At 35.3% G+C, this 24,828-nt stretch overlaps 1 protein-coding gene across 1 annotated transcript in view; it reads right to left on the bottom strand.

Moving 5' to 3' along the window:
• LOC134528937 (trichohyalin) overlaps positions 1–24,828 on the bottom strand; it is a 194,584-nt gene that overhangs the window by 159,931 nt on the left and 9,825 nt on the right. Inside the window, exons 2-3 of the mRNA XM_063362606.1 lie at positions 11,391–11,504; positions 1,492–1,599 (exon numbers count right to left, since the gene is read on the bottom strand). Coding sequence (XP_063218676.1) covers positions 1,492–1,599; positions 11,391–11,491 — 209 coding nt within the window. The 5' untranslated portion in view covers positions 11,492–11,504. The remainder of the gene's footprint in view (positions 1–1,491; positions 1,600–11,390; positions 11,505–24,828) is intronic.

Here is a 24,828-nt window from a genome sequence, read left to right as displayed (position 1 = left end):
ACAGGAATATGGAATATGGGACATGTGTGGGGTTAAATCCTGACAACAGCAATTTTTTGCTTAATTTGTGTTTTTATGTCATTTGTGTTTTTTTTTTGTTATTTGTGTTTTTTTTGTTTGTAGTTTTCTTCTACAGACATACATGTGCTAAGCAATGGCGTATTTCCAAAAGCCTACATCATCTACTGCTTCCTGAGTCAGCGACACGAATAACCTCTTCGAGGGACTTCCGAAGCTTACCAACTAGAACTTTGTTGTGCGATATATCTTGTTCCTTCTGTTCTCAGGAAAAACAGTAAAATAATGCCAACAGGGTTGCATGATTTTTTTAAAAGCATATAAACTAAAAAAGCGTAACTTAGGTTTTTTAAACTTATCAACACCTCCTTTGGTAAAAAAAATTGCCAGTCATGGGGAATGTCAACACAAGTGAAAACTTAAAACTTTGTTTTTAAATGTGTAATATGACATAATTTCTACGTCAAATGTACGTAAGAAAATGATTTTGGTATTATGTCAGTACGATGTCAGCATGATATCATTTATCCTTACATCATTGTCAATGGTATGTAAAAATTACGTAAAAATTCATTATCTAGCTATGGCTTACCAGTGATGTCAGACCTAGGTTATGTATTCACGTGGTCATATTAACTACACTTACTGCTACTACAGCATGTCGGTGATGCGAACTCACAAGATTTTACCCATCGAAAAAAGTGTCCAACACGCACATTATACAGTCGAGTATATACAATGTATTAGTGTATATATGAGTATACATTTACACAGGCCGCTGCGATTCGCCAGTCTGGCGCAACACGTCACTAGCATGTCGGTGACGCGAACCCATAAGTTTAGCCCCTACCAAAAATCGTATTTTCATGATATTACTTGAAACAAAGAAGTCTGCGGTACTGATGTAACGTACCGTCAAGTGTTTCATAAACACGACAATTAATTAATTATTGCACTAGAAATCATAGAACATTTTGTGAGATATTTAAATCAGTGACACTATAGTGATGGGTAATAACTGCCACAGTTTAAAAGGGTCGCAATCGCAACGATGTTTAAATAGGAACTGAGCTAAGATATCAAATTTGACAACGTAAATCATTGGAAAAAACTATTACCATACATTAGTTAATCCAATTTTTTTTTCAATAAAAACTTAAATGTTGCTGTAGTATTCCGGCAATCTCCCTATAAAGCGTGTATTTCAAATTATTGTTCTTGTGAACATATGTCTCTATTTCGAAATAATACGATTAGGGCACACCGGGTCTGTTATCACAGTTGCCCCCCACGTCACATATTAAAGCGTAGAAGGGCACAGTTCTCGCCAGCCGCCTTGGTGTGACAACATCAGCGGCACTGTGCGGTATCAGCTGCCATGGCTGTGTCGCCACCGCCACTGCTTCAAGGTACCGCGCCAGTGTGCGGCAACCATCAACTATGCCGACAGCACGTGTTCTTTGAGGGTCCTACCGTGACGAGGCGGAGCGCCAGCTGGACAGAGTCGGCGAGGAGAGCGTCGTCTCATCCCGCCCCAACGAGAAGTCATCCTTCGTCCTGCTGCCGTGCTCCTTGTAGTCCCTGCGCAGACAACAAACAAACAACAGTCATCAAACGTTATGCTGCCGAATTCTTCTTCATAGTCTCTGAGCAAGCAATCAAACAAACAACGGTCTACCTTCATCCTGCTGCCGTGCTCCTTGTAGTCCCTGCGCAGACAACAAACAAACAACAGTCATCAAACGTTATGCTGCCGAATTCTTCTTCATAGTCTCTGAGCAAGCAATCAAACAAACAACGGTCTACCTTCATCCTGCTGCCGTGCTCCTTGTAGTCCCTGCGCAGACAACAAACAAACAACAGTCATAAACTGTTACGCTGCCGAATTCCTTGTAGTCTCCGAGCAAGCAATCAAACAAACAACGGTCTACCTTCATCCTGCTGCCGTGCTCCTTGTAGTCCCTGCGCAGACAACAAACAAACAACAGTCATCAAACGTTATGCTGCCGAATTCTTCTTCAAAGTCTCTGAGCAAGCAATCAAACAAACAACGGTCTACCTTCATCCTACTGCCGTGCTCCTTGTAGTCCCTGCGCAGACAACAAACAAACAACAGTCATCAAACGTTATGCTACCGAATTCTTCTTCATAGTCTCTGAGCAAGCAATCAAACAAACAACGGTCTACCTTCATCCTGCTGCCGTGCTCCTTGTAGTCCCTGCGCAGACAACAAACAAACAACAGTCATAAACTGTTACGCTGCCGAATTCCTTGAAGTCTCCGAGCAAGCAATCAAACAAACAACGATCTACCTTCGTCCTGCTGCCGTGCTCCTTGTAGTCCCTGCGCAGACAACAAACAAACAATAGTCATCAAGTGTTATGCTGCCGAATTCCTTGTAGTCTCTGAGCAAGCAATCAAACAAATAACGGTCTACCTTCATCCTGCTGCCGTGGTCCTTGTAGTCCCTGCGCAGACAACAAACAAACAACAGTCATAAACTGTTACGCTGCCGAATTCCTTGTAGTCTCCGAGCAAGCAATCAAACAAACAACTGTCTACCTTCATCCTGCTTCCGTGCTCCTTGTAGTCCCTGCGCAGACAACAAACAAACAACAGTCATCAACTGTTATGCTGCCGAATTCCTTGTAGTCTCTGAGCAAGCAATCAAACAAACAACGGTCTACCTTCATCCTGCTGCCATGCTCCTTGTAGTCCCTGCGCATACAACAAACAAACAACAGTCATCAAACGTTATGCTACCGAATTCTTCTTCATAGTCTCTGAGCAAGCAATCATACAAACAACGGTCTACCTTCGTCCTGCTGCCGTGCTCCTTGTAGTCCCTGCGCAGACAACAAACAAACAACAGTCATAAACTGTTACGCTGCCGAATTCCTTGTAGTCTCTGAGCAAGCAATCAAACAAACAACGGTCTACCTTCATCCTGCTGCTGTGCTCCTTGTAGTCCCTGCGGACGCAAAAAAAAATCCAGTAACCTTTTTCTTATGCTGCCGAGTTCCTTCTAGTCCCTGCACAAACAACAGTAGATAATTAGTTACTATACTGCCGTTCCCTTTGAAGTCCCTAAGCATGCAACAAACAAACAACAGGCATCTCTTTGTATGCGGCCGAGTTCCTTCTAGTACCGGCACAAGCAACAAACAAAAAACAGTCATCCTTCAACCTTCTGCCGTGCTCCTTGTGGTTCCTGCACACGCAAAAAATAAACAACAGTCATTCTTCTTTCTCCTTCCGTGCTCCTTGTAGTACCAGCGCACGCAACAAACAAAATTTATTTCTTATTATGCTGCCGAGTTTCTTCTAGTCCCTGCAAAAAATAACGAACAATAGTCATCCTTGGTTCTTCTGCCATAGTCCATTTAGTCCCTGCATACGCAAAAAACAAACAACAGTAATCCTTCGTCCTGCTGCCGTGATGCTTGTAGTAACAGTGCACACAAAAAACAACAACAATCATCCTTTATCATGCTGGAATGCTCCTTGTATATCCTGCGCAGCAATAACAAAATATGACACGCATCATCCTTCATCAATTGGCCTTACTGCTTGTAGTCTCGCTGCACGCAACAAACAAGTATCAAACTTCATCACGCTGCCGAGCTACTTGTAGTCCCTGCGTGTGCAATATACAAACAAGAGTTATCCTATATCATTCTTCCATGCTGATTGTTGTTCCTGCATGCGCAACACACACAAGAGTCAGTCTTAATCATGATTTGTACGCCTTGTAGTCTTTGTGCGCACACAAACATTAGAAATGTATAAGATATACAATCAGTAGTATGTAAATGGGGCCCCGGGCACAGGCGCAGGCGCGTGGTGCTGGTGCCGGTCCACCATCTTGGATTGTGACGTCACGGCGACCATCTTGGATGACCTTGACAGTTTGCCTTCTAATTTTGCCAAAATATGCCCAAATTTTCCAAAAATTTACCAAAATTTGCCCACTATTCATAACAATTTGCCAAAATTTCCAGTTTTTTTAAAAAAAAATCTCAAAAAATTAAATAATCCAAAAATTATGAATTCGAAAAAACCTCAAAAAACTTTTTGCTTTAGAAAGAACACAAATTCCTAAAAGCGTGTTAAAATTCCTAAGAGCTAGCCGCTCTAATCCGCCAAGGTCATGACCTTGAAAATTTGGATGCCATGGCTGTCATTTTGAATTATGACGTCACCGTTGCAATTTTCGTTACGGCAGCCAACTTGAAAATCTTTATTTATTATCAGATTTTAATGAAAAAAATTTTAAAATTTATAAAAAAATTAATTAAATTTTAATACAAATCTTTAGAAACACCGTTGCAAATATCGTTACGCCCACCATATTGAAATCTAGAAATGTTGCATGTTTCCTTATGCTCGCCATCTTGGATGAATATGACGTGATCGTTACACTTTGCGTTACATCCGCCATATTGGATTTTAGAACGTTGTACTTTTTGTTACGGCCGCCAACTTGTAAAATCGTAATTTAAATGCTAGGAAATCGGTAAAAATTTAAAAAATTATAAAAAAATTAATTAATAAAAATTTAATAAGATATTATTCAAAACAAGGACATACGTCTTTGTTTCAATCCCGGCTAGGAAAAAAAATAAAAACGACAGATCCTTCCTCCACAGAAGCCACGCAGACTGACTTCCCACCACCAATACCAAGGTATATACATATCACCAGCTAGTATGATGTCATGCCCGCCATCATGTTTTCGTCTGCTTGAGGCCACCATCTTGTTTTTGGCTCCTAGAGTGTGCCACCATCATGTTAGTTTAATTTTTACCCGCTAGAGTGCAGCAATCATTTATTATTACGGTGGCACCCGCCATCTTGACATTTGGGTGCCATCTTGGAATTGTGGAATTATTTAGCTATAAATTCGGGAAAAATTCCAAAATTCAATAAATAAATTTGTAATCAATATACTGATTGAATCGATCTACATCTAAAACTGTTTTTTCATTATCTATTAGATACTCTAAACATTGCCAATAATTTAATAAATAAATTAACGAGCAACTTTAAACATATTTTTAACATACATATGAATCTTATTTGTCGTAGAAAAAATTTAAAACCCTTCTTCTTACAAAGCCCCTGGCAAAGACCGCTTTCTTTTATTGATCGTTTACATTTAAGTCTATTAAAAGCGACTAAAAGCTTCCAGTTTTAATGTATTTCTAACACTTTTATTTATAATATCATAGAATTTTTTAATATTTAATTTATATTAAAATCATATAATTTTTGTGTGATAAAATATGTATCAAAATGTTTCGCAACTAATGCATAGCTGGATGTCAACTTAAACATCCTCGGTTTGGCCATATCAATTTCGACATAAAGCATATTGGTAAACACTAAGCGATAAATAACAAAAAAAAGTTGCATGAATTGATTTCTGGTATAAATGTAGACATAAAGATTTTAATAAGATAGTTTAAGAAAAATAATTTAATGTCTTTATTTTCCCATCGTAATGAACATCATTTACAAAAATACTTGATTTACAGGAAAAATATATTTGTTAACACTAGTTTATGTCTTTAAAGAACCAATGTTTACGTCTACGTGAGTTTAATTTTATATAGTTACTAAATTATTAAAATAAATTATTAATTTTATATTGATTTCTACATGATGAACTATTTAAAGTGAAAATTATTTCTTTGTACTTAACAATTTAATATATGATTCAATAAAATAAAAAAATATTTTCTTGTAGTATTAAAAAATTCAATTAAAATTGTTTAAAACCTGGTATTTAATACATTTTCAAGTCTAAAATATGTTTTGTTTAAGTTTGATTTTTTTTAAGAAATTTAGCCCAAATTTTTTACGCTTAAATTTTTAAATACACATGTGGAATTGTCAAGTGAAGCCAAGAAATATAAATATTTATTTTTATTTTTTTACAAATTAGATCAATATTTTGACTTATATTTGATTCCAAACAAACTATCTGGTGCCGCAATGATGTGCAATGTGCTAGTATCATACACTCTTTAAAGTGAGTATGAAGTAGCATGGCAGGGATAAATGAATGTTCTTCAAATTAAGACAAGTGAATTAACAGAAACAACAATGTGTAATTAACTGGATTCAAGCTGTTTGGGCTTAGTTAAAGGTTTAAGTGGGATATGAATAAAAACAACAATTACTAGTAGTATACACAATATTGCAAAACAAAATATTTTTTATATTTAGGGATTTTTACATATTTTGTGGTTTTGTATTCTCCCTAAGTTCACATTATTTTTTATTTATAAAAGTATGCTTCCTAAAATACACGAAGTTAAGAAAGCAGAATTGTGTATTTTCTATCATAATCTCAAAGTATTTTTTATAAACAATTTGCAGCTAACCTTCTAGTATTGGGGGTCATATAATCACCAGGCCATGTGCTTAACCACTGCGCCATGCCCCTGACTTGACTACACTTTCCAAAAAAATTTTCCTGAAACATCACTTCAACTTAACTAACAAATTCGAAAATAATTTAAGGTATTGGTAGAGATTAGGCATGTACCAAGCATCCAAACGAATGAAAAAATAGTTATCTGGAAAAAATTTCAAAAACTGAAACGGAATTAGGAATAAAATCATATTTTATAGGAAACTCTCTTTTAATATAATTTTAATTATTGATTTAACTACTACTAGCGCCGTTAGTTCGCAGACCACCGCGAGCTTTACTAAGTCGACGCACAATGGAGGTAAGTTGCCAGACCTATCTATTTGACAGAGGTTTTGGGTGAGGATTGGGATCTTCGTCCGCCATCTTGTATTGTAGCGGTGGCTATCCTGGATAATTTTGACCTTTGACTTTGACCTTCAAAGTTTTCCAATAGTTTGTTAAAATTTACTCAATATTTGCTAAACTTTGCCAAAAATTTGCCAAAATTGACCAAAATTTGGAAAAGCGATTCAATTTTTTTCTTTTAGGAAATATTTCCCCAAAAAAATCTCAACATATTAAAAAAATTAATAATTTTAATTTTCAAGGAAAAATTACCCATCAAAAACAGTTATTAAAGCGATCCCAAAATAACTTACTGAGTGGCGCGAGATGTATGTGGGCAGGTGCGAGGCAAGGGGCGAACCACTGTTGAGCCTAGCTCCAGTGAAGAGTTGAACTGTGGACTTGACAGATACTTAGTGATTTGCGGACAGATATTATAAGTGGTGTTTTAATTAGTAATGTAAATATTAGTAATAAATAAAAATGTATAAAAATAAATTGGGCTCTCCTCACAACCCCGTTTTCCACACTCTTAACAATAGTATACGATATGTTACGATCGACAGAAGTAGGGAACAAATTTATTTTTTAAAAAAACCCAAATTTTGGACGAACATTAAACGAAAAGGACACACATTTTGAACGCACATTAATCAGATAAGACGTGCAATCGTAAAAATAAATATGTACATTTGGACGCACATTCAATGATAAGGACAAAAAAGAAATTTTTGAAAATTCACATTTTGTAAAACATTTTTAGTGAAAATTATTTCCTAAAAAATGAAAACTTCGAGACTATTTTATTTTAAGTCAGTTTTGGAAAACATTCGGCAAATTTTGAAGGTCAAGGTCAAATGTCAATGTCATCTAAGATGTCTGCCGTGACGTCACAATCAAAGATGGCGGACGATTATCCCAACACTCACCCAGAGCCCAGCTGCCGGACCTACATTTATATACTACTCTGAAGTGTTTATTTATTCAAATACATTTTTTGTTAATAAATATATCTTAATACTTATTGGAAATAATATTATAATTTTTTAAAATCATTATTTTGAAATTATATTTATTCCTTCACCAAAAATAAACTTATCATTAGTTAATTTTATAAACGTCAATAAGTGATTTTCTTCTTCCCTTAAAAAGTGTGAAAATAGTTATTTTTACTTTCAATTATTTTGTTATTTAAAGTGAACTTACACTCATAATTTAGCTCTAATCAACGGTAATATTTGAATGCGTTTCACATGACTTGAAATGTGTAAATAAATGTAACGAGAATGGTTCGTGTGTTTTATAGTGCACACGAGCCCTGTAGCGCGCAGTATTGGCTGTGTTCCACAGGCGCCTGGCACTTGTTCAGCAGGGGCAGACTATTCATTTACAGCTGCACTGTAGGCGAAAAAAGAATCTCTCAAACCCAAAGCCTTTAAAATAAGATCAGCTGATTTTAATCACTAAAGTTAGCGCAACTAATGAAAATAAGCATGTATTTTCCGCGAAAAAAAAATTATCTGATAGCTCATTAGACTGAAGTGAGATATGCTCTGCTCAAGCGATTGATTCCTTGCAATTGGCTGTCGCCTGCAAGAGAAGCTATGTTCCTGTTTGGATGGGCCTTTCAGGACGCATTTGCTTCCGCACTGGGTGGCTGTGATTGGTTTGCTGACGGTAGACATGTCCTGAAATAAACCAAGTCAACCACTAAACACAGACAATGCTGCAAATATTTAACATACTTGGACGTCTGAAAAAACGTTTCGTGAAAATACATGACACTAATGATTATTTTAATTCATACTTACAAATAAATTTCAAATGTGATAAAGCAATATTTCCGCAGTGTTTCTGGTGTTGCACTATGGAGGTGGAGCGGAGAGGTAGAATGTGACATCAGCTACAAGATGTCTCACACTTAGATTGCAGTGAAGAGTAAATGGCACCCATTGTTTCCAGATCCATACTACTACCTGGCTTGTATTTTTTAAAGCGATTACAGTAAATGTTTAGTAAATGTTTAATTTTTTTTGTGTGGTCTATTTTTCTAACACCATAAAAATGTGTATTTTATTTTGTTATCTCAGTTGCATATGCTACATTCAGAAAAATATATATTAATTCTTAACACCAATTGTTATGTCACAAAAGGAAATATCTGTAGCAGTTGGTCAATATTAATAACCAGGCATTTCAATAATAATTATGTCCTGTGGTCAAACAGAGAAAAAAAATATCAATATTAAAACATATAAAACATTTAATGTCAAAAACGTTTGAAACCAAGATGGTGTCTTTCAGTTACGGTTCCACAGAAGTTAGAATTCAATATTATTATATGATGCTCTTGATAAAATACACAATGAAAATTAAATTACAATATTCTCATTCTAAATAATACACAAGGAAATAAACATTTTAAAGAACATTTTAAACAATTTTATTTACATTATAAAGATCTGTTTTAAACTTGTGTGCTGTTTGGGGATATCTGGCAACACAGCTTACTGATACAAGGACAGCGCTAATGGCAGATACCGTGTATTGAAAAGAGAGATTAAATGCCCATTGAAAACACTTCAAACTAAGGATGAGACACGCAACAGGTGATGGCATACCACCGCCCGACAGTAGGGATGGCAAAAATATATCGATGTATTAAAAATATCGTTTAGTCATCTGAAATTATCGATTTTTTTATGAATAAATTTATTGGCGATATTTTTTATATCGGTATTTTGTTCCGATAGTATCGAACTAGAATGAACTAATATTTTTCATGTATTTTTTTCGCCCCAAAATTTGCAAAAATATACTATCACACGTCGATTCCTCACCCTTACAGTATGTATACTCCATTATAGGCCACGATACTGAATTAGATTCTCAGTCCGAAGAACATCTTTAAAAATTGTATTTGTGAAAATTCGTCAACCAGCCGATTGGCTCATACTTTTGACATTTTATTTTACTATTATTATTTTGTAAATGTTAGCAAGAAAAAATATTGGCTTCCGCTAGTAAGATCAAAAAAAATTTTAGGGGTTTTAATTATAAAAGTTTAAACTTATCAAACACTTAATGTTACACAGGCTTAAATATTATTTTTATAATAAGCAAATCAACAGTAAAAGTATCGATAGTTAGATATACATAGGTATATATCAAAATTATCAAGTCGATATTTTATTGAAATCGATATATCGTAAGACCAATGTATCGATACGTGTATGGATGTTGCCATCGGCGTGGATCCCTATATTAGGGGGGGGGGGGGTGTTGGCGCTCGCAAAAGCCGCAACTGTAAAATGGGGCTCCTAAGAAACTACACGTGTTCGCCCTTGGATGTCGCGGCTGCAGTTACCTAATGGGGCTCCTGACAAACTGCACGTGTTCGCGCGTGGGTGTCGCGGCTGTAGTTACCTAATGGGGCTCCTGACAAACTGCACGTGTTCGCGCGTGGGTGTCGCGGCTGCAGTTACCTAATGGGGCTCCTGACAAACTGCACGTGTTCGCGCGTGGGTGTCGCGGCTGTAGTTACCTAATGGAGCTCCTGACAAACTGCACGTGTTCGCGCGTGGGTGTCGCGGCTGCAGTTACCTAATGGCGCTCCTGACAAACTGCACGTGTTCGCGCGTGGGTGTCGCGGCTGTAGTTACCTAATGGGGCTCCTGACAAACTGCACGTGTTCGCGCGTGGGTGTCGCGGCTGCAGTTACCTAATGGGGCTCCTGACAAACTGCACGTGTTCGCGCGTGGGTGTCGCGGCTGTAGTTACCTAATGGGGCTCCTGACAAACTGCACGTGTTCGCGCGTGGGTGTCGCGGCTGTAGTTACCTAATGGGGCTCCTGACAAACTGCACGTGTTCGCGCGTGGATGTCGCGGCTGCAGTTACCTAATGGGGCTCCTGACAACCTGCACGTGTTCGCGCGTGGATGTCGCGGCTGCAGTTACCTAATGGGGCTCCTGACAAACTGCACGTGTTCGCGCGTGGGTGTCGCGGCTGCAGTTACCTAATGGGGCTCCTGACAAACTGCACGTGTTCGCGCGTGGGTGTCGCGGCTGCAGTTACCTAATGGGGCTCCTGACAAACTGCACGTGTTCGCGCGTGGGTGTCGCGGCTGCAGTTACCTAATGGGGCTCCTGACAAACTGCACGTGTTCGCGCGTGGGTGTCGCGGCTGTAGTTACCTAATGGGGCTCCTGACAAACTGCACGTGTTCGCGCGTGGGTGTCGCGGCTGCAGTTACCTAATGGGGCTCCTGACAAACTGCACGTGTTCGCGCGTGGGTGTCGCGGCTGTAGTTACCTAATGGGGCTCCTGACAAACTGCACGTGTTCGCGCGTGGGTGTCGCGGCTGTAGTTACCTAATGGGGCTCCTGACAACCTGCACGTGTTCGCGCGTGGGTGTCGCGGCTGTAGTTACCTAATGGGGCTCCTGACAACCTGCACGTGTTCGCGCGTGGATGTCGCGGCTGCAGTTACCTAATGGGGCTCCTGACAAACTGCACGTGTTCGCGCGTGGATGTCGCGGCTGCAGTTACCTAATGGGGCTCCTGACAAACTGCACGTGTTCGCGCGTGGATGTCGCGGCTGCAGTTACCTGAAGCACCTCTTGCAGCGGGTGGGCCAGCGCACCTGCGGGTGGAACCCCAGCGGGCACAGGGGGTCCCCCTTAACGGCCGTCGGGTACAGGTGGTGCATCCCTCGGCCGCGCCTGCAACAAGCGCACAGCCGTGACAACCTCCGCACTTCCCCTCGCACGGCCGCCACCGGGTCGTGTCCGGAAACATTTAGTTCATGCGTTTTCTCATGTTTTTTTTTGCACATGGCCTTAAACAAATTCATTTAATTGTGTAAATAACGTCTTTATTTATTTATTGCCTTATTTTAAGTGGCGAAGTTAAGGCCTTGTCTTACACTTAACCACATACATCCTTACTAACTAAGTACATGCGAAATAAACCTGATAAATATTATAGCCTAGACATACCAAAAACTGTCACGAATACATTTAAATAAAAACTTAATTATCATATCAGTACACATAATAAAATATAAAAAAATTAGCAAATAAGATACACATGAGCTACCTAAAGTATAAAATATTAATGACGTATTATAAAATGGACTTTTTTTATTCTATCTAATGCTAAAGTTATAAAAATCCAAAGATATTTGATAACCTAAACATTTATATACCAAACAAGTACCCTACTTAATGGTTTTCTTATGAACTGTAAGGCAAATATTTATTCCAGTCCTAACATGCACTGAAAGCGTGAAATCATTTGTCACGCAGTTTTGGATTATCCGTTCGTATATAGTTTTCATCATATAACACTTAATTTTTATTACTAAATAATTAAAAAAATTATGTTTTTCGAAAACCCTAAAAAACTCAGGTTTGTATGGTTCGGTAGAAAACTAATTGTTATATTTTAAATAGGTTTATCATGTACTAGCAATAAAGAGTTTAAAGACGAAAGCTGCATACGAAAGCTAGATACCACATAAAATAAAGTTCATTAAAATAATTAAATGCAGACTTTTTTGGAGGAAAACGTATTTTATAATCAATAAAATGTACTTATATTATGAATTTATTTTAAATTGTGTGCGAAAACACGAGTTTATAAGCAAGCTAATTTATGGAACTAGGAACTGAAAGATGCCATATAGGTTTTAACAATGTTTATGTTATAAGAAATTTAAATGATTGATTCTGACATTTTGACTTCGTTAATTCACACATCACACAAGATAATTTTAAACATCATGTACATACGCTCTATTTACAATATTATTTCATTTATCATCATCATCGAAAGTTAAATTAAGACCAAAACCCCATGACTACACAAGAGAAACTATTTGTAGCAGCCGATCGCTTAACAATGATTTTAATATCTGGATTTAGATACCAAGAGAAAAAAAATGTTATGGCTAAAGTATGCTAAAACCAGTTATAAGTATGTGCGGTATCTTACGTTTGTATTTATTTCATTTCTGGAGATGACTACAAATACATAAATATTGTCAACAGACCCTATATTTCAGTCTTTGTAAACCACTTATTGGGTGATGTATCCCTTAACGAAGGAAAAGTTTTAATAATAAATGATAAACCATTTTTACAGCATTAAACACTTTTGAAACCTATTCGACGTCATGCATTTCCCGTCTCTCTCCTTTAACAAATTTAAATCCTTTTAATAGCTTCTATGTGTGCGGTTGGTAATATTTACCACCATTGAACGTTTCCCAACCAAGACTTGTTTACCTCTACATTCACTACACGTTTGGGTGCAGAAGATGGAAAAGGTACAGCCCACACGAACAAAGCCTATTATCATAAACAAACAGTCACATGCAGAGGACTCCCTGTAATGGGTGTTTTCCACCAGCCCGTTACGTGTTTTTTGTTTTCTCCGCGAAGCACAAAGAGTGGAAGCAACCCGCAGCACTTACCAGCACAATTTCCTACACGATGCAAGAAATAAATACTAAGTTGCTATAATTTTTGTGGTAAGTATCAAACAAACGACCCTTGCTCATGAATTACTGTCACTTGTCTGTGCTAACTCCTTTCTCTTGTGTCCTGCTGTTTAATGTGAAATTGATGTTTTTTTAGTTATTGTACCCCTCACAATAAACTGTTTAATTTATTATGTCAATTTTATTACCTCTGTACTACCTGGTATCAAACCAGGGACACAAATGTATTTATCAATAACCAATTTAACAAACAATCATTTAAATAATTTTTGCAATATTTTCTGAATTTTTAGACTAATAATTTTAGAATTTTAAGTTGATGGTCAATATGTGATCATCGGCTTTCTGGAAGCTAGTAGATAAGGAATTGAATCAGCATTTAGCACTTTCTACCAAGTTTAATGAAATAAGTGTTTTGTATTTAAAATTATATTTTTATCTTCGAGCAAGGATCTAATTGAGGAAAGCAAACGATTAAGTCAATCATTTTGTAATATAAGGATTGTTTTTTAATGATTTTTGGAATTTTTACCGAATTTCTAGCTTAATAAATACAAATCTTCAAAATGGTGGTCATGACATTATGGTATAAAATGTCGTTAAATATTTTAATAAAATGTCAATTTTAAAGTTAATTTGTAAATTTTAAAATTATTCCAATATTTTCCATATATATATATATATATATATATATATATATATATATATATTACAGATTTTTAATATGGCGTCTATAACAAACATTTTATCTTTGATGTAATCCAAAATGACGGAATGTTCTAGGATTGAAAATGGCTTCGAAACAATATGGCGGAAAGTTCTAGAATACAAAATGGCATGAATCATAGTGGCAATCCAAAATGGCTTCCAGTTCACTGTCAAGGTTAAAGGGCAAGTTTTATCATTCAAGATAGAAACCGTGACATTACAATCTAAAATGGCAGACACCGACACTCAAACCTTACGTAGAACACAGGTGCAGGATCGGCCAAAGCTTACTACTCAAGTTAAAATTAATTGTTTAGGAACGAGTAATAATTTTTAATCCCCGACGCAATAAGGGGGTTTTATAACTTTTAAGCTTGTCTGTATTTGTGTTTTTATGCAACATTGTAGCTCCCAAACGAAAGGACCGATTTCAATCCAGCTGTTTTTATATGAAGGCTGGTTTAATCGAAACAGTTCTTAGCAATGTTAATGAAAATCTGTTCATTTGTTTAAAAATAATTAGCTCTTTTATAAAAATTGCGTTTGTTTGCATGGTGGTTTGAAGACTTATATCTCAATTTTTCTGAACCTATACACACACACGCAAACCTACACACACAAACACACACACCCACACACAGTAAAAGAAAGCAGTATAGCTTTAACGCTGCATTGTAATATTGTATGAAAATAAATACATTGTAATACAAACATATTCTTTTTTGCGTAAACGTTAAGCTTTCACAATTAAATACAGACTTCATAATCCTGGGGTCACTATCTAATCATGTGTGTGTTTAAAGTCATTAGCATCTAGTTTATGAGTTAAATAATTTCATGCAGACCGGGGACTGACAGAATATAAATTCAACTTAATACTTTGCTGATCTCGGTATCTAGTTTGCGAACAAACATTTTTTTAATAAGTTATAATATGAAAGCTACAAGCAGAAACTTCCATTTTATTCATTTCATTTGACTCACGATATTAATAACCTTTTTTTCACCAAACGATTTGCAATAACTTGCTATAATAATCCTAAGAAAGGAGAACTTAAATGTACCGACATTTAACGTCGTAAATGATTATTATTTTTTGACAGAAATGCGTATTATGAGTCGGGATTCCAATTTAAAATTTGGAGTGAAATGAAAATAGGAAAGATTTTGAAAAATTATGTTATATAAGCCTGACATAGCATGGTCGAGTTTCGTATATACATAGGTTGAGTACATTGGCGTATGCATAAACCTTAAAAGAGTTTTTGTATATTTACAGGTCTCTTTGCGTTATAGACAAGTTTCTCGAACGTTAGATTCCGGGTGACTCATATTATTTGGGAGCAAATATTAGACACACGCGTCAACCATTATAAATACAAAAAAATTCATTTTGAGCATAAAATAGTTTACTATACTAACCACGTTTGAAAATTAAAAAAAAAAGATACGACAAATGTGAGACGAAATTACGAAGAATGATGCGGGAAAAAAACAATCAGGAGGCATACGACATATTTATGCAATCAGAATTGCAAGAGATGAAAATTGTAAGAAAGAACAGCTTGTGGCAGTTCCAAACACGTGCCACTCATTAATTAGTGCTGAACAGAACACACTCTGCAGGGAGAGGAAGAAAGCTAAGCTAGCGGACGTGACCCGGCCTAGTACAAGTGCAGGCATCGCCGATGTTGATACAAGTTCCAATTAAAATGCCCTTACATAAACAGTCGATTGTGACTACTGTCTATTTCTAAACTTCCGATCTAAATGACGTATTTACGTTAAACTTTGCGGCCGTGTCTCGACACAGCCTAGCACCATTAAAAAAAAAAAAAAAAAAAAAAAAAACTTGTTTTTCGTTTGGCACCAGTAAAGTTTAAAATAAATATATTTTAGTTTAACTAATAATTATTATAATTTTTTCAGCGATACAATAGTGATATTCTTTCACTGTTATAGAAAATCTCCTTTCAAACGATACATACATCTCCCAATATACATCTAGTATATTACTTCAATTAGTTTGTTTTATGTATTTACTCGTGGCAAACTTTCTTTATGCGACCTGGTTTACTGTAAATATATTAATTACTTAAAAGACATTAAATTCTCTCTGTAGATATTTTTTAATGAATCTGGTTTCTTACGGAAAATGTGCGTACAATTTAATAAGTAATTTTCACTACTACAGTATACTAAAAGGTGTGCTGATGTGCTTAATCATTGACCTGATAAATATTTAAAGCGAGCAATCACAGATTTGATTGGTGTTCGAAAATATCGTATTGTATAAGACATCATATTAAGAGCGTTCATCAGAGCAGCAAGTTCTCAGCCGCCTAGCATCTGCATTTGGGTGTGTGTGTGTGACCGCGAAGAGAGCAAAAGGAGGAGACAAAAACGTGTCAGTTATCGCTCTCGTACTGTCTTCTCCACACCATTCACAAGGTGTTATCTTTCTTCCCCCAACCTTGCGGGCCCCTTGTCAAGATAATCCTTCCCAAGACCACGGACGCACAATAACCGATGCGAGCCACAGCCACAGTGCTACGCATACGTATAAATGTACACTCCAGCGATTCACTCATCCTATTTAGTATTGTTTCATATTAATATATTATAATCACAAAAGTAAAAATGGTGTTATTATTCATACCGCACTTTAACTTGAATACATTTTGAAATAGTTGTAATGCGAAACTAGGAACTATGATAAAAAATGTTCCAAATTAGTTAATAATTTCTATAAGTGCAAATATTAATTTTTGACGTAACAACGTCTAATCAATCTATGAACGCCGGCTGCACGCACGAAAAAGGATGACTCATTATTCCGTTACGCTCATTGTACCTTTGCGCCGCATCTATCTCTCCTCCACTAGATTGGCCTATGAATCTACTATAATATTAAATAGGTTAAAGCGGGCTTTTCAAAAGTAGCTATTAAATTTAGTACTTTAACTAAACTATTTTTGACGTGATAACGTCTAATAAATCGATGAACTCCGGCTGCACGCGCGGAAAAGTGTCCCGTTACGCACATTGTTCCGTTACGTGTTCCGTTACCCTACCGGCGAGTGCAGTAATAATAGGTTATGTTACAACTGTCTAAAAAATTATAGTGATTCATATAATTGATGATAGATATTTGATTTCAGATTATTTATATTAAAACTTGTTCATAATTATTTTTAAACTTTATAGCTAAACGCCAGTTTTTTAAAATTAATTACAAGAAGTCATCTACACGTGAACTGTTTCGTCGGCTGTTTATTAAGTGAAGTGAAAAGTTAATGTGGTTTTCATTGCTTATAACAACAATTTCGGCAATAAAGGTTAATTATTCTTGCATTTTAAAAATCTATTTACTAGTATAATTTCAAGTGTTTATTCTTTTAATATTAAAATTAAAATGAGTCAATTATATTCATAAAGTATGCAATCATTTCATCAATGTTTTGTTATGACGTCACGTTAAACTATCTTCTGTAAACCAACTTTACAGACATACATTTTTTTATTAATTAATTAATTTATTGACGTGACAACGTCTAATAAATCCATGAACGCCGGCTGCACGCACGAAAAAGGATGACTAATTATCCCGTTACGCTCATTGTCCCGTTACGTTAATTGTACGCTTGTGTCGCATCTATCTTCCACTCGTTTGGCCTATGAATCTACTATTATATTAAATAGGTTAAGGCGGGCTTTTCAAAAGTAGCTTTTAAATTTAGTACTTTAACTAAACTATTTTTTTATTAATTAATTTTTTTGGTAATTTTTCCATTTTTCCAAAATAAAGAGCAATAAACAAAAAGAAACATAAATGAGAATTTTAAAAGTATTTAGAAATTTTAATATCAAGTTGAACCGCCTAACCGACGTGCAAGGGAATAGACTATTTTATGGAGCCAATTGAACATTCCAATTAAACAACCACTTTCATTCAAAAAGTTATAGTTAAAATAATATTTTCGTTAAAGTAATAAACATATTTGAATTAATGAGTGCAAATAAAGTAAATTTATCAATTAAATTGTGGTTTTAATTTCACTTCTTTGTATCCATACAAAATAGTGATAATTCAATAAAAATGATTCAATTTTTTTCATAAAGTATGCAATCATTTTATCAATGTTTTGTTATGACGTCACGTTAAACTATCGTACGTAAACCGACTTTACAGACAACCAAATTTTTTTTGATGATATTTAAATACTACGGACAAAATACGATAATCTAAACCCCCTCGTCTAAAGTCAGACCTTATTCTCCATCTGTATATTTCTCTAATCTCTGGATGTGACAATGAATTTAACATGAAGTACATGTCGCCAAATTACAAGGTTCAGTTTCCTCTATGAGAAACAATGTAAAATCAAAGTCGGAGATATTAACATTCCAAATTAGTTTAAATTCATTTAATTTGCTTTATCTGGGATTATACAAACCAACTCTAGACTAGCCTAATCAATTATAGAGAACTCAAAGTTAAAAAACAAAAAATAAAACAAAATATAGCTTGCACAGGCTTGTCAGGGTAAAGCACTTTACGATAAACTTTTCTACATAGATGATAGTTATAGAAAATTACTTCACAATAATTGGTGCAGCAAATTGAAAATTATAATATTGATGTTACGTTAATTAATTAGGAATAAATCTACAAAGCAACACGTCGTTTGGAGTACCTTATAATATTTCAAAGCACTTCACATACATATTTACTCTGTCAATTAACAGTAACTTCATACCACTTTAATCCTTCTGTAGTTCCAAACATAGATAAGTCAAAGGATATCGTGGAATTATTCGTCCAACCATAACATATAGTCATGACACTCCATAAATGTCTTCATTGTCACGGCGTTTGTTGGTAGGTAGCAGTAGAAATAACCAGTAGGTCTTTAGACATCAACTCTATATTCGGATTTTGACTATCATCATGTATACCCAGGTTCTTCAAGGTATTATTAAATTTGAATTATGGGGCTCTTGATTTAGTTATCCCTTGTCCTGAAGTTCGTGGTCCAGCATAATAGTCGAAGCAAGATATTTCGCAGGACAATTATAGGTCCGTAGTTTTCACTCTAAGATACACGCTGAAGTCTCCAACAGTTCTTTTTTCAATCTCCGTAGTAGCTTAGTTCACATTTTATACGATTAAGTATATATGGATCATAATTTTAATCAATTATAATCACCGTGCATAATACAGTCTTACTGTATAAAATAACAATGATGTATTTGCTTCTTTCAAAAAAGAAACAAATTTTTTGCGTTTTCAACAAACAATTTTGTTTCTCATATATAAATTAGTAATGTCAAATTTGAGCCACATGCACAAATAAAAAAATACGTAGTGTTGATAGCAACACAGTTCGCATTTCGTAAACAAAATGGCATTTAGTATGGAACTAAATGTCACTTGTAATACGCGTGGCACCCACGCACACAATTTTTATACATTATGTAATTAGTGCGTTAGTAACGAGCGGTAGTCATTCCTGTGGACTACCTCGACCTCGATTTCTCAGTTACTTCCACAACGATCACCAACTGAAGGACAATGAAAAACAAAAATTACATCAACTAGAGCAACACAGAGATTGTTCTTGGTTTTCCTGTTGTATAGCACAGACATTTTATCCTATGAAAACAATTTTAATTTACATAATTGCATGTGAAGTACCAGTACATAAGTTACAGTGGTTTTATTTTTACCAATGTAAGCTAACAAGAACACACGGCAAGGAACACTGGTCAATATACATTAACACAATCACATATACAACATATACACAATATAACAAACGACGTGAACATAAATAAGATACAGTAGTGTACATTTAGAGTTTATATAGTCCTACAAAATACAAAAAATTATTAATAAGGAATAATGTGTTCCAGAATTTGAATGTAAAAGTTATTGTTCACATATTTGTCCAGTTAAAATATAAATTTTTCTGGAACTTAAAAGTTACATCATTGCAATTGAACTAATTTCTGAACACAGGTTTTATTGCAAATGACCTTCTCAATTGTTGGTTTCAAATTAACTTCAGACTATATAATACTTTAATGGTGTGAAGTTTTAAGCAAAATGTATTAATTCAAGCAATCAAAAAAATCAATATGTAATGGCGAGTTAACTTCACAGGTTGAATAAATCAACTCTATACCTATAATCAAGTAGTAAATTTATAATCAATTTAATTACATTGACAATAAAATCCATAAAACGAATGTCGGGTTTAACCTATAATTAATTTAGATAATCTATATAATTATTTTGACACGAACCGTTATGAATCAGTGGACCTTTAAAAGAAATAACATAAATAGTTATAATGGTAAAACAATCGTTTACCATTAAACTGTTGAACTCTCGAAATGGTTTTACAAAAAAATACTTTGTGGAATAGGTTTTTGGATATTCGTTGAAAATGAAGCGTCAACTTGTAGCAACAATCAGTTCAAAATAATTAATTCGTGCAGAAATATGATGTAATTGACATAAATAATTAAGAACTTAATTTTTTTACACTGGTAGCAACAACCAAAATCATCAACACTATCTATGAATTGGAATTTTCGAAGTGCTAACAAATACGATATAGCTGTTTAGTACTTGGTCACCAAGTATTGGTGCTACATCTAAACACATTCGTATGTATTCATTGGAGGATTGAAACTCTCTGTACACCCTAACAGCCAAAATTTAGACACTTAGTTATACATTACAGTCTAACAACCAGTCATCGTGCGGCTTATTACTGCATTCAAAATTGCAATTAACTTTGAATAAACTTACTTACAACTTAATTAAGCTTATTTTATTATATAGTTATCCTTTAAAACACATTAAATTAGCAGAGTTAGGAAAATATAACATTTAAAAATTTACAACAAAGACATCTTTCTTTTGGTTATTTACGAGGGTGGTAATACTTCCTCGTAATCTGAGCTTACGCAGCAACGCCGCGGCGCGCCGGGTCAGGAAGCAATCTTTCTTCGTCTCCTCTTTGACGCTTCTTCGCTTTCCAAGATAGGAACCACGAGTATCTTTTGTTCCATTCTCACACAGACACGGCAGTCCGGCGCGCCCAGCAGTATGCTATAAATGCGTGCAGTGCCTTCGGTTTAGGAAGATTACTCGAAATTTGTCGCGGTGACAATGGGGGACAAAGCGACAAAGTATCTGGCGAGGAACTACAATTTTTGCCTATTAAAACAGAATGGAGATTTGTCTATATTTCTTGGCTACAACGCCGTTTGAAAATGGCTAAACATGGCAATTACAGTATGCTTTTAAAGCAACTTTCAATTGATATTTTCAAAATGTTATGCATTTAAAATGTTCACCAACATTTAAATTCTTTTAATGCGTCAACAGAAATGCTAAATGTGTAAAAGTATAGTAGTAATCTTCCGAATCCTGGATGACTGTATTAGAAAGTTTAACTCCATCTGATGCACGCTCTTAATCTGATCGACTTTAAATTTTGTACAGCATGTAAATCCGGTGACCTGCAATAATGTGTTAACCTTGACCTGCAATGAGAACAGTCTGCAGACTACCCAACTTTTCGACAACTTACAGCAGTGATTAAGCTCATTGAATTGGTTTCGATTAGTATTTGGCTTACAGATGTTGTCAGGGTCTGATGAGAGAGCAGGAAGTTGGTTACAGTAACTCATCTTTATAAATACAAATATAATAATTTAATAAAAACACGCTATCCTAGTATTCAATGTAAAACGAAACAATGAATACCTATTACCTTTAACATAATTATCTTTGGAACTAAGAAATATGTTAGTAATTTACAACAAATGTAAACTTATTCTACGTATTGACAACCCAAAATATGTATGTTATTATAGTATCTATCGTAGGTATTATATTTACAATAAAAAATTCAATAATATATTACTATAGGCTTGTATTAACCTACAATTAATATTTAATAAAATAGTTAGAAAAAATTATTATAGGACTAAAAATAATTTTAAACAGTAAAAGTACTCGTACAAGACCAAATCAACAAAACCAAATTATCGTCAATAATAATTAACTATAAAACAAGCAAATGATCACTTTTTATATAATATGTCTATAAAAAAATTCAATTGTTCTACTAAAAATTACGAAGGATGTGTTTCAAGCGCTTTGGTAGGTAATTATTTGCAGTAAGTTGGGGATAGCGCATTAACCATCGCGTTTCAATGTTGAAATGATTATCATTTATAAAACTAAAGCTTAAAAAGCTTGATATAAAACGTCATTTGAAAATTTAATAAACCCAGCCATAAGAAAAAAAACTCACTTCTGTAATATTTTATCTGTAATGTTTAAACATACACAAAAACCAAATGTAAATTACAAAAATATATTTTTTTTTAATTTTAAAAATAACTCTGTTTATTTTATATAACCTATTCCGTCATACGTAAAAGTATACTATATTTATAACAAAGAAAATAATTTCCGGTAAATGACATGTTAGCTAGGCCTAAACCAATAAAAAATCTCGATAGGGATGATAATATATATATAATGTATATTGTTTTATAGTAGGAAGTTTGGTAAATAGACCAACACAAACAAAAAAAAAATGTTAGTAGAAAAAAAAATCAATTACACGTATATAGATATACATGTTGTGTTTATAGTCAAGTTAAGTAAATCAAATTTAAAAATATGTAAAAAAAACCAAACTATATTTAAAAATCAGATTATTTCTTGGTGTAAATGAGCTTGTTGAATATTTACGAGTTCCGAACCAATATATACCGTTTATGAAAGAATAATACTATCAGTTTACACATATAAAGACATTTTTCTTCGAGGTTGACTCGGTAGCCGAGCGGTCAGAGGCACTGATACTCTAGGTCAGGGCTCGATTCCGCCCGTCTCCGAAATTTAAAATTGTTTTAATTATTTAAGGAACCACCATAAGGACTAACATAAAACTATTTTTACAATAGTAGTAACCATTACAAAAAAAAATATGGCAGATGGTGACACTAGCACAACTAGCGAACCATCGGGCAGCGATTTTTTACCAACCTAACTGAAACTAAGTGTATTTGTGAGGATCAGGGTTAGGGGAGTGACCTAGGTGCATCTCAGGCCGAAGCCTACACGCCTAGTCATGCTGGGACTAGCCATGCAGGAGAGGGTCGCATGCATCGTGTGCTTTGTGCGGGGATTGGCCAGCCAAGGCAGCGATTGGTGCCAGGACTTACTCTCCTATCTTAAAACTAGCTTAAAACTATGCTCAGTTGAGCACCGGTAAAACCTGCATAGACACAGGGAAAGCCCACGGGATGCTAGTCCATGCATAATTGCGTAGAGTCACACAGGAAACAGAGGGATGATTTAGGATGAAGAGTTGGATAGAGTAGAAAAGAGTCTACCATGCGGGGAGTCTACAATGTTGGGAGCTTGGACTTTCATATTTTTATCCATTGCTGGATTTATGACCAGAGGCGCTCGCAGCCCTGGCGGTGAGTGGCTACACTGGCCACTCGCTCTGCTGTCAATCAGCAGCTAAACCTAGAGAAGAAAGGAAAGCAAACAAACTTACATTAGTCAGCTTCTATGATATGCTCATCGGGCAGCATTGCGGATGCAAAAGACGAAAGTGTCCGATCACGGTCGACGAGTTCCCGATCATAGGCAACAAGCGATGGAAATGCCCGAACATGGTGGTAATCAAGGTTCCAGAAAAGATGCCCTGAAAAGGCATGGCAACATATGTAAATGACTGGTGCTGCCATGGCGTCATAATGTGAAAGTAATATAAGCCTTTGTTGTATAGGTATCAGTTCTCTGGTAAATATTGTGGAGGAAGGCCTTGTCGCCATTTTATTACAATTATTGCATATATCGAAAATATAATTGAGGACTCTTAACTCGATAGCACAATAGTGTTTGTATTAATACTTTTTATACATTGGACTAATTTTTCAGTTTTTTATAAACAATTTTATCCAGGTGTCATATTTAACTCAAGATATTATATTTGAGACGACTTGAGGGCTAATGGTCACAATCCAGGCTCAACGGCTTAAATTTAATATTTTTAAGGAGTATTAAACCACTTTGAGGACATTCATTCTTCTAGCATTTTTGAGGGAAAAAGTGAATAATCATTCTTAAAAAACTTTGTTTTTTCTATAAATAAGGGAATAATTAATCAATTTAAAGAATTTTTGTGCCTTTAAGGAGGAGTTAGATTGATTTTTTGGCCCTGCCGAAACCACAATCTTGAACCTGCACTTGAGGCTCCTAATACATAAATCTTTCTTCTAATCGTCGTGTCTTGCAATTCCAATTGTATAAATTTGTCATAATGCCTTGACATTGTAAATTATTCTCACTGTTCTTAATTTGTTTGCGCTTTTGTTGTTGCTTAAACGTTTTTAAAGGCTTTTTAACGTGGTTTCAATACTTCACTGTATTTTGGAGAAAATTAATATCATTTTATTTAAATGCGTTAAAGCGTTTGTTCACAAATCTGCTCTCTAATTAGATGAATCATGCGGAATGGAACGTTTGAACGTTTGAGAAACTAGCCTATTATTCGTAGTGACCTGCAAACATATAATAACTGTTTATGATGGCGCATGTGTAAACCCTTCCCCCACCCATATATATTTTTTTTTACATTGTTAAAACTAACATACACTAAGCTCTGTTTGTATTTTATAACGTTTCAAAAGCTATCTTATTTTATTTACACTCCATTTTTCAACCTTGCATCCCGATCTATAAGCCGTATTCACGTCAAAATGTGTATGTACTGGTGTACCATAAAGAT

This window comes from Bacillus rossius, chromosome 2, assembly GCF_032445375.1.
Source record: "Bacillus rossius redtenbacheri isolate Brsri chromosome 2, Brsri_v3, whole genome shotgun sequence".
Taxonomy (NCBI): Eukaryota; Metazoa; Arthropoda; class Insecta; order Phasmatodea; family Bacillidae; genus Bacillus; species Bacillus rossius.
This window is presented reverse-complemented; position numbering and strand designations above follow the sequence as displayed.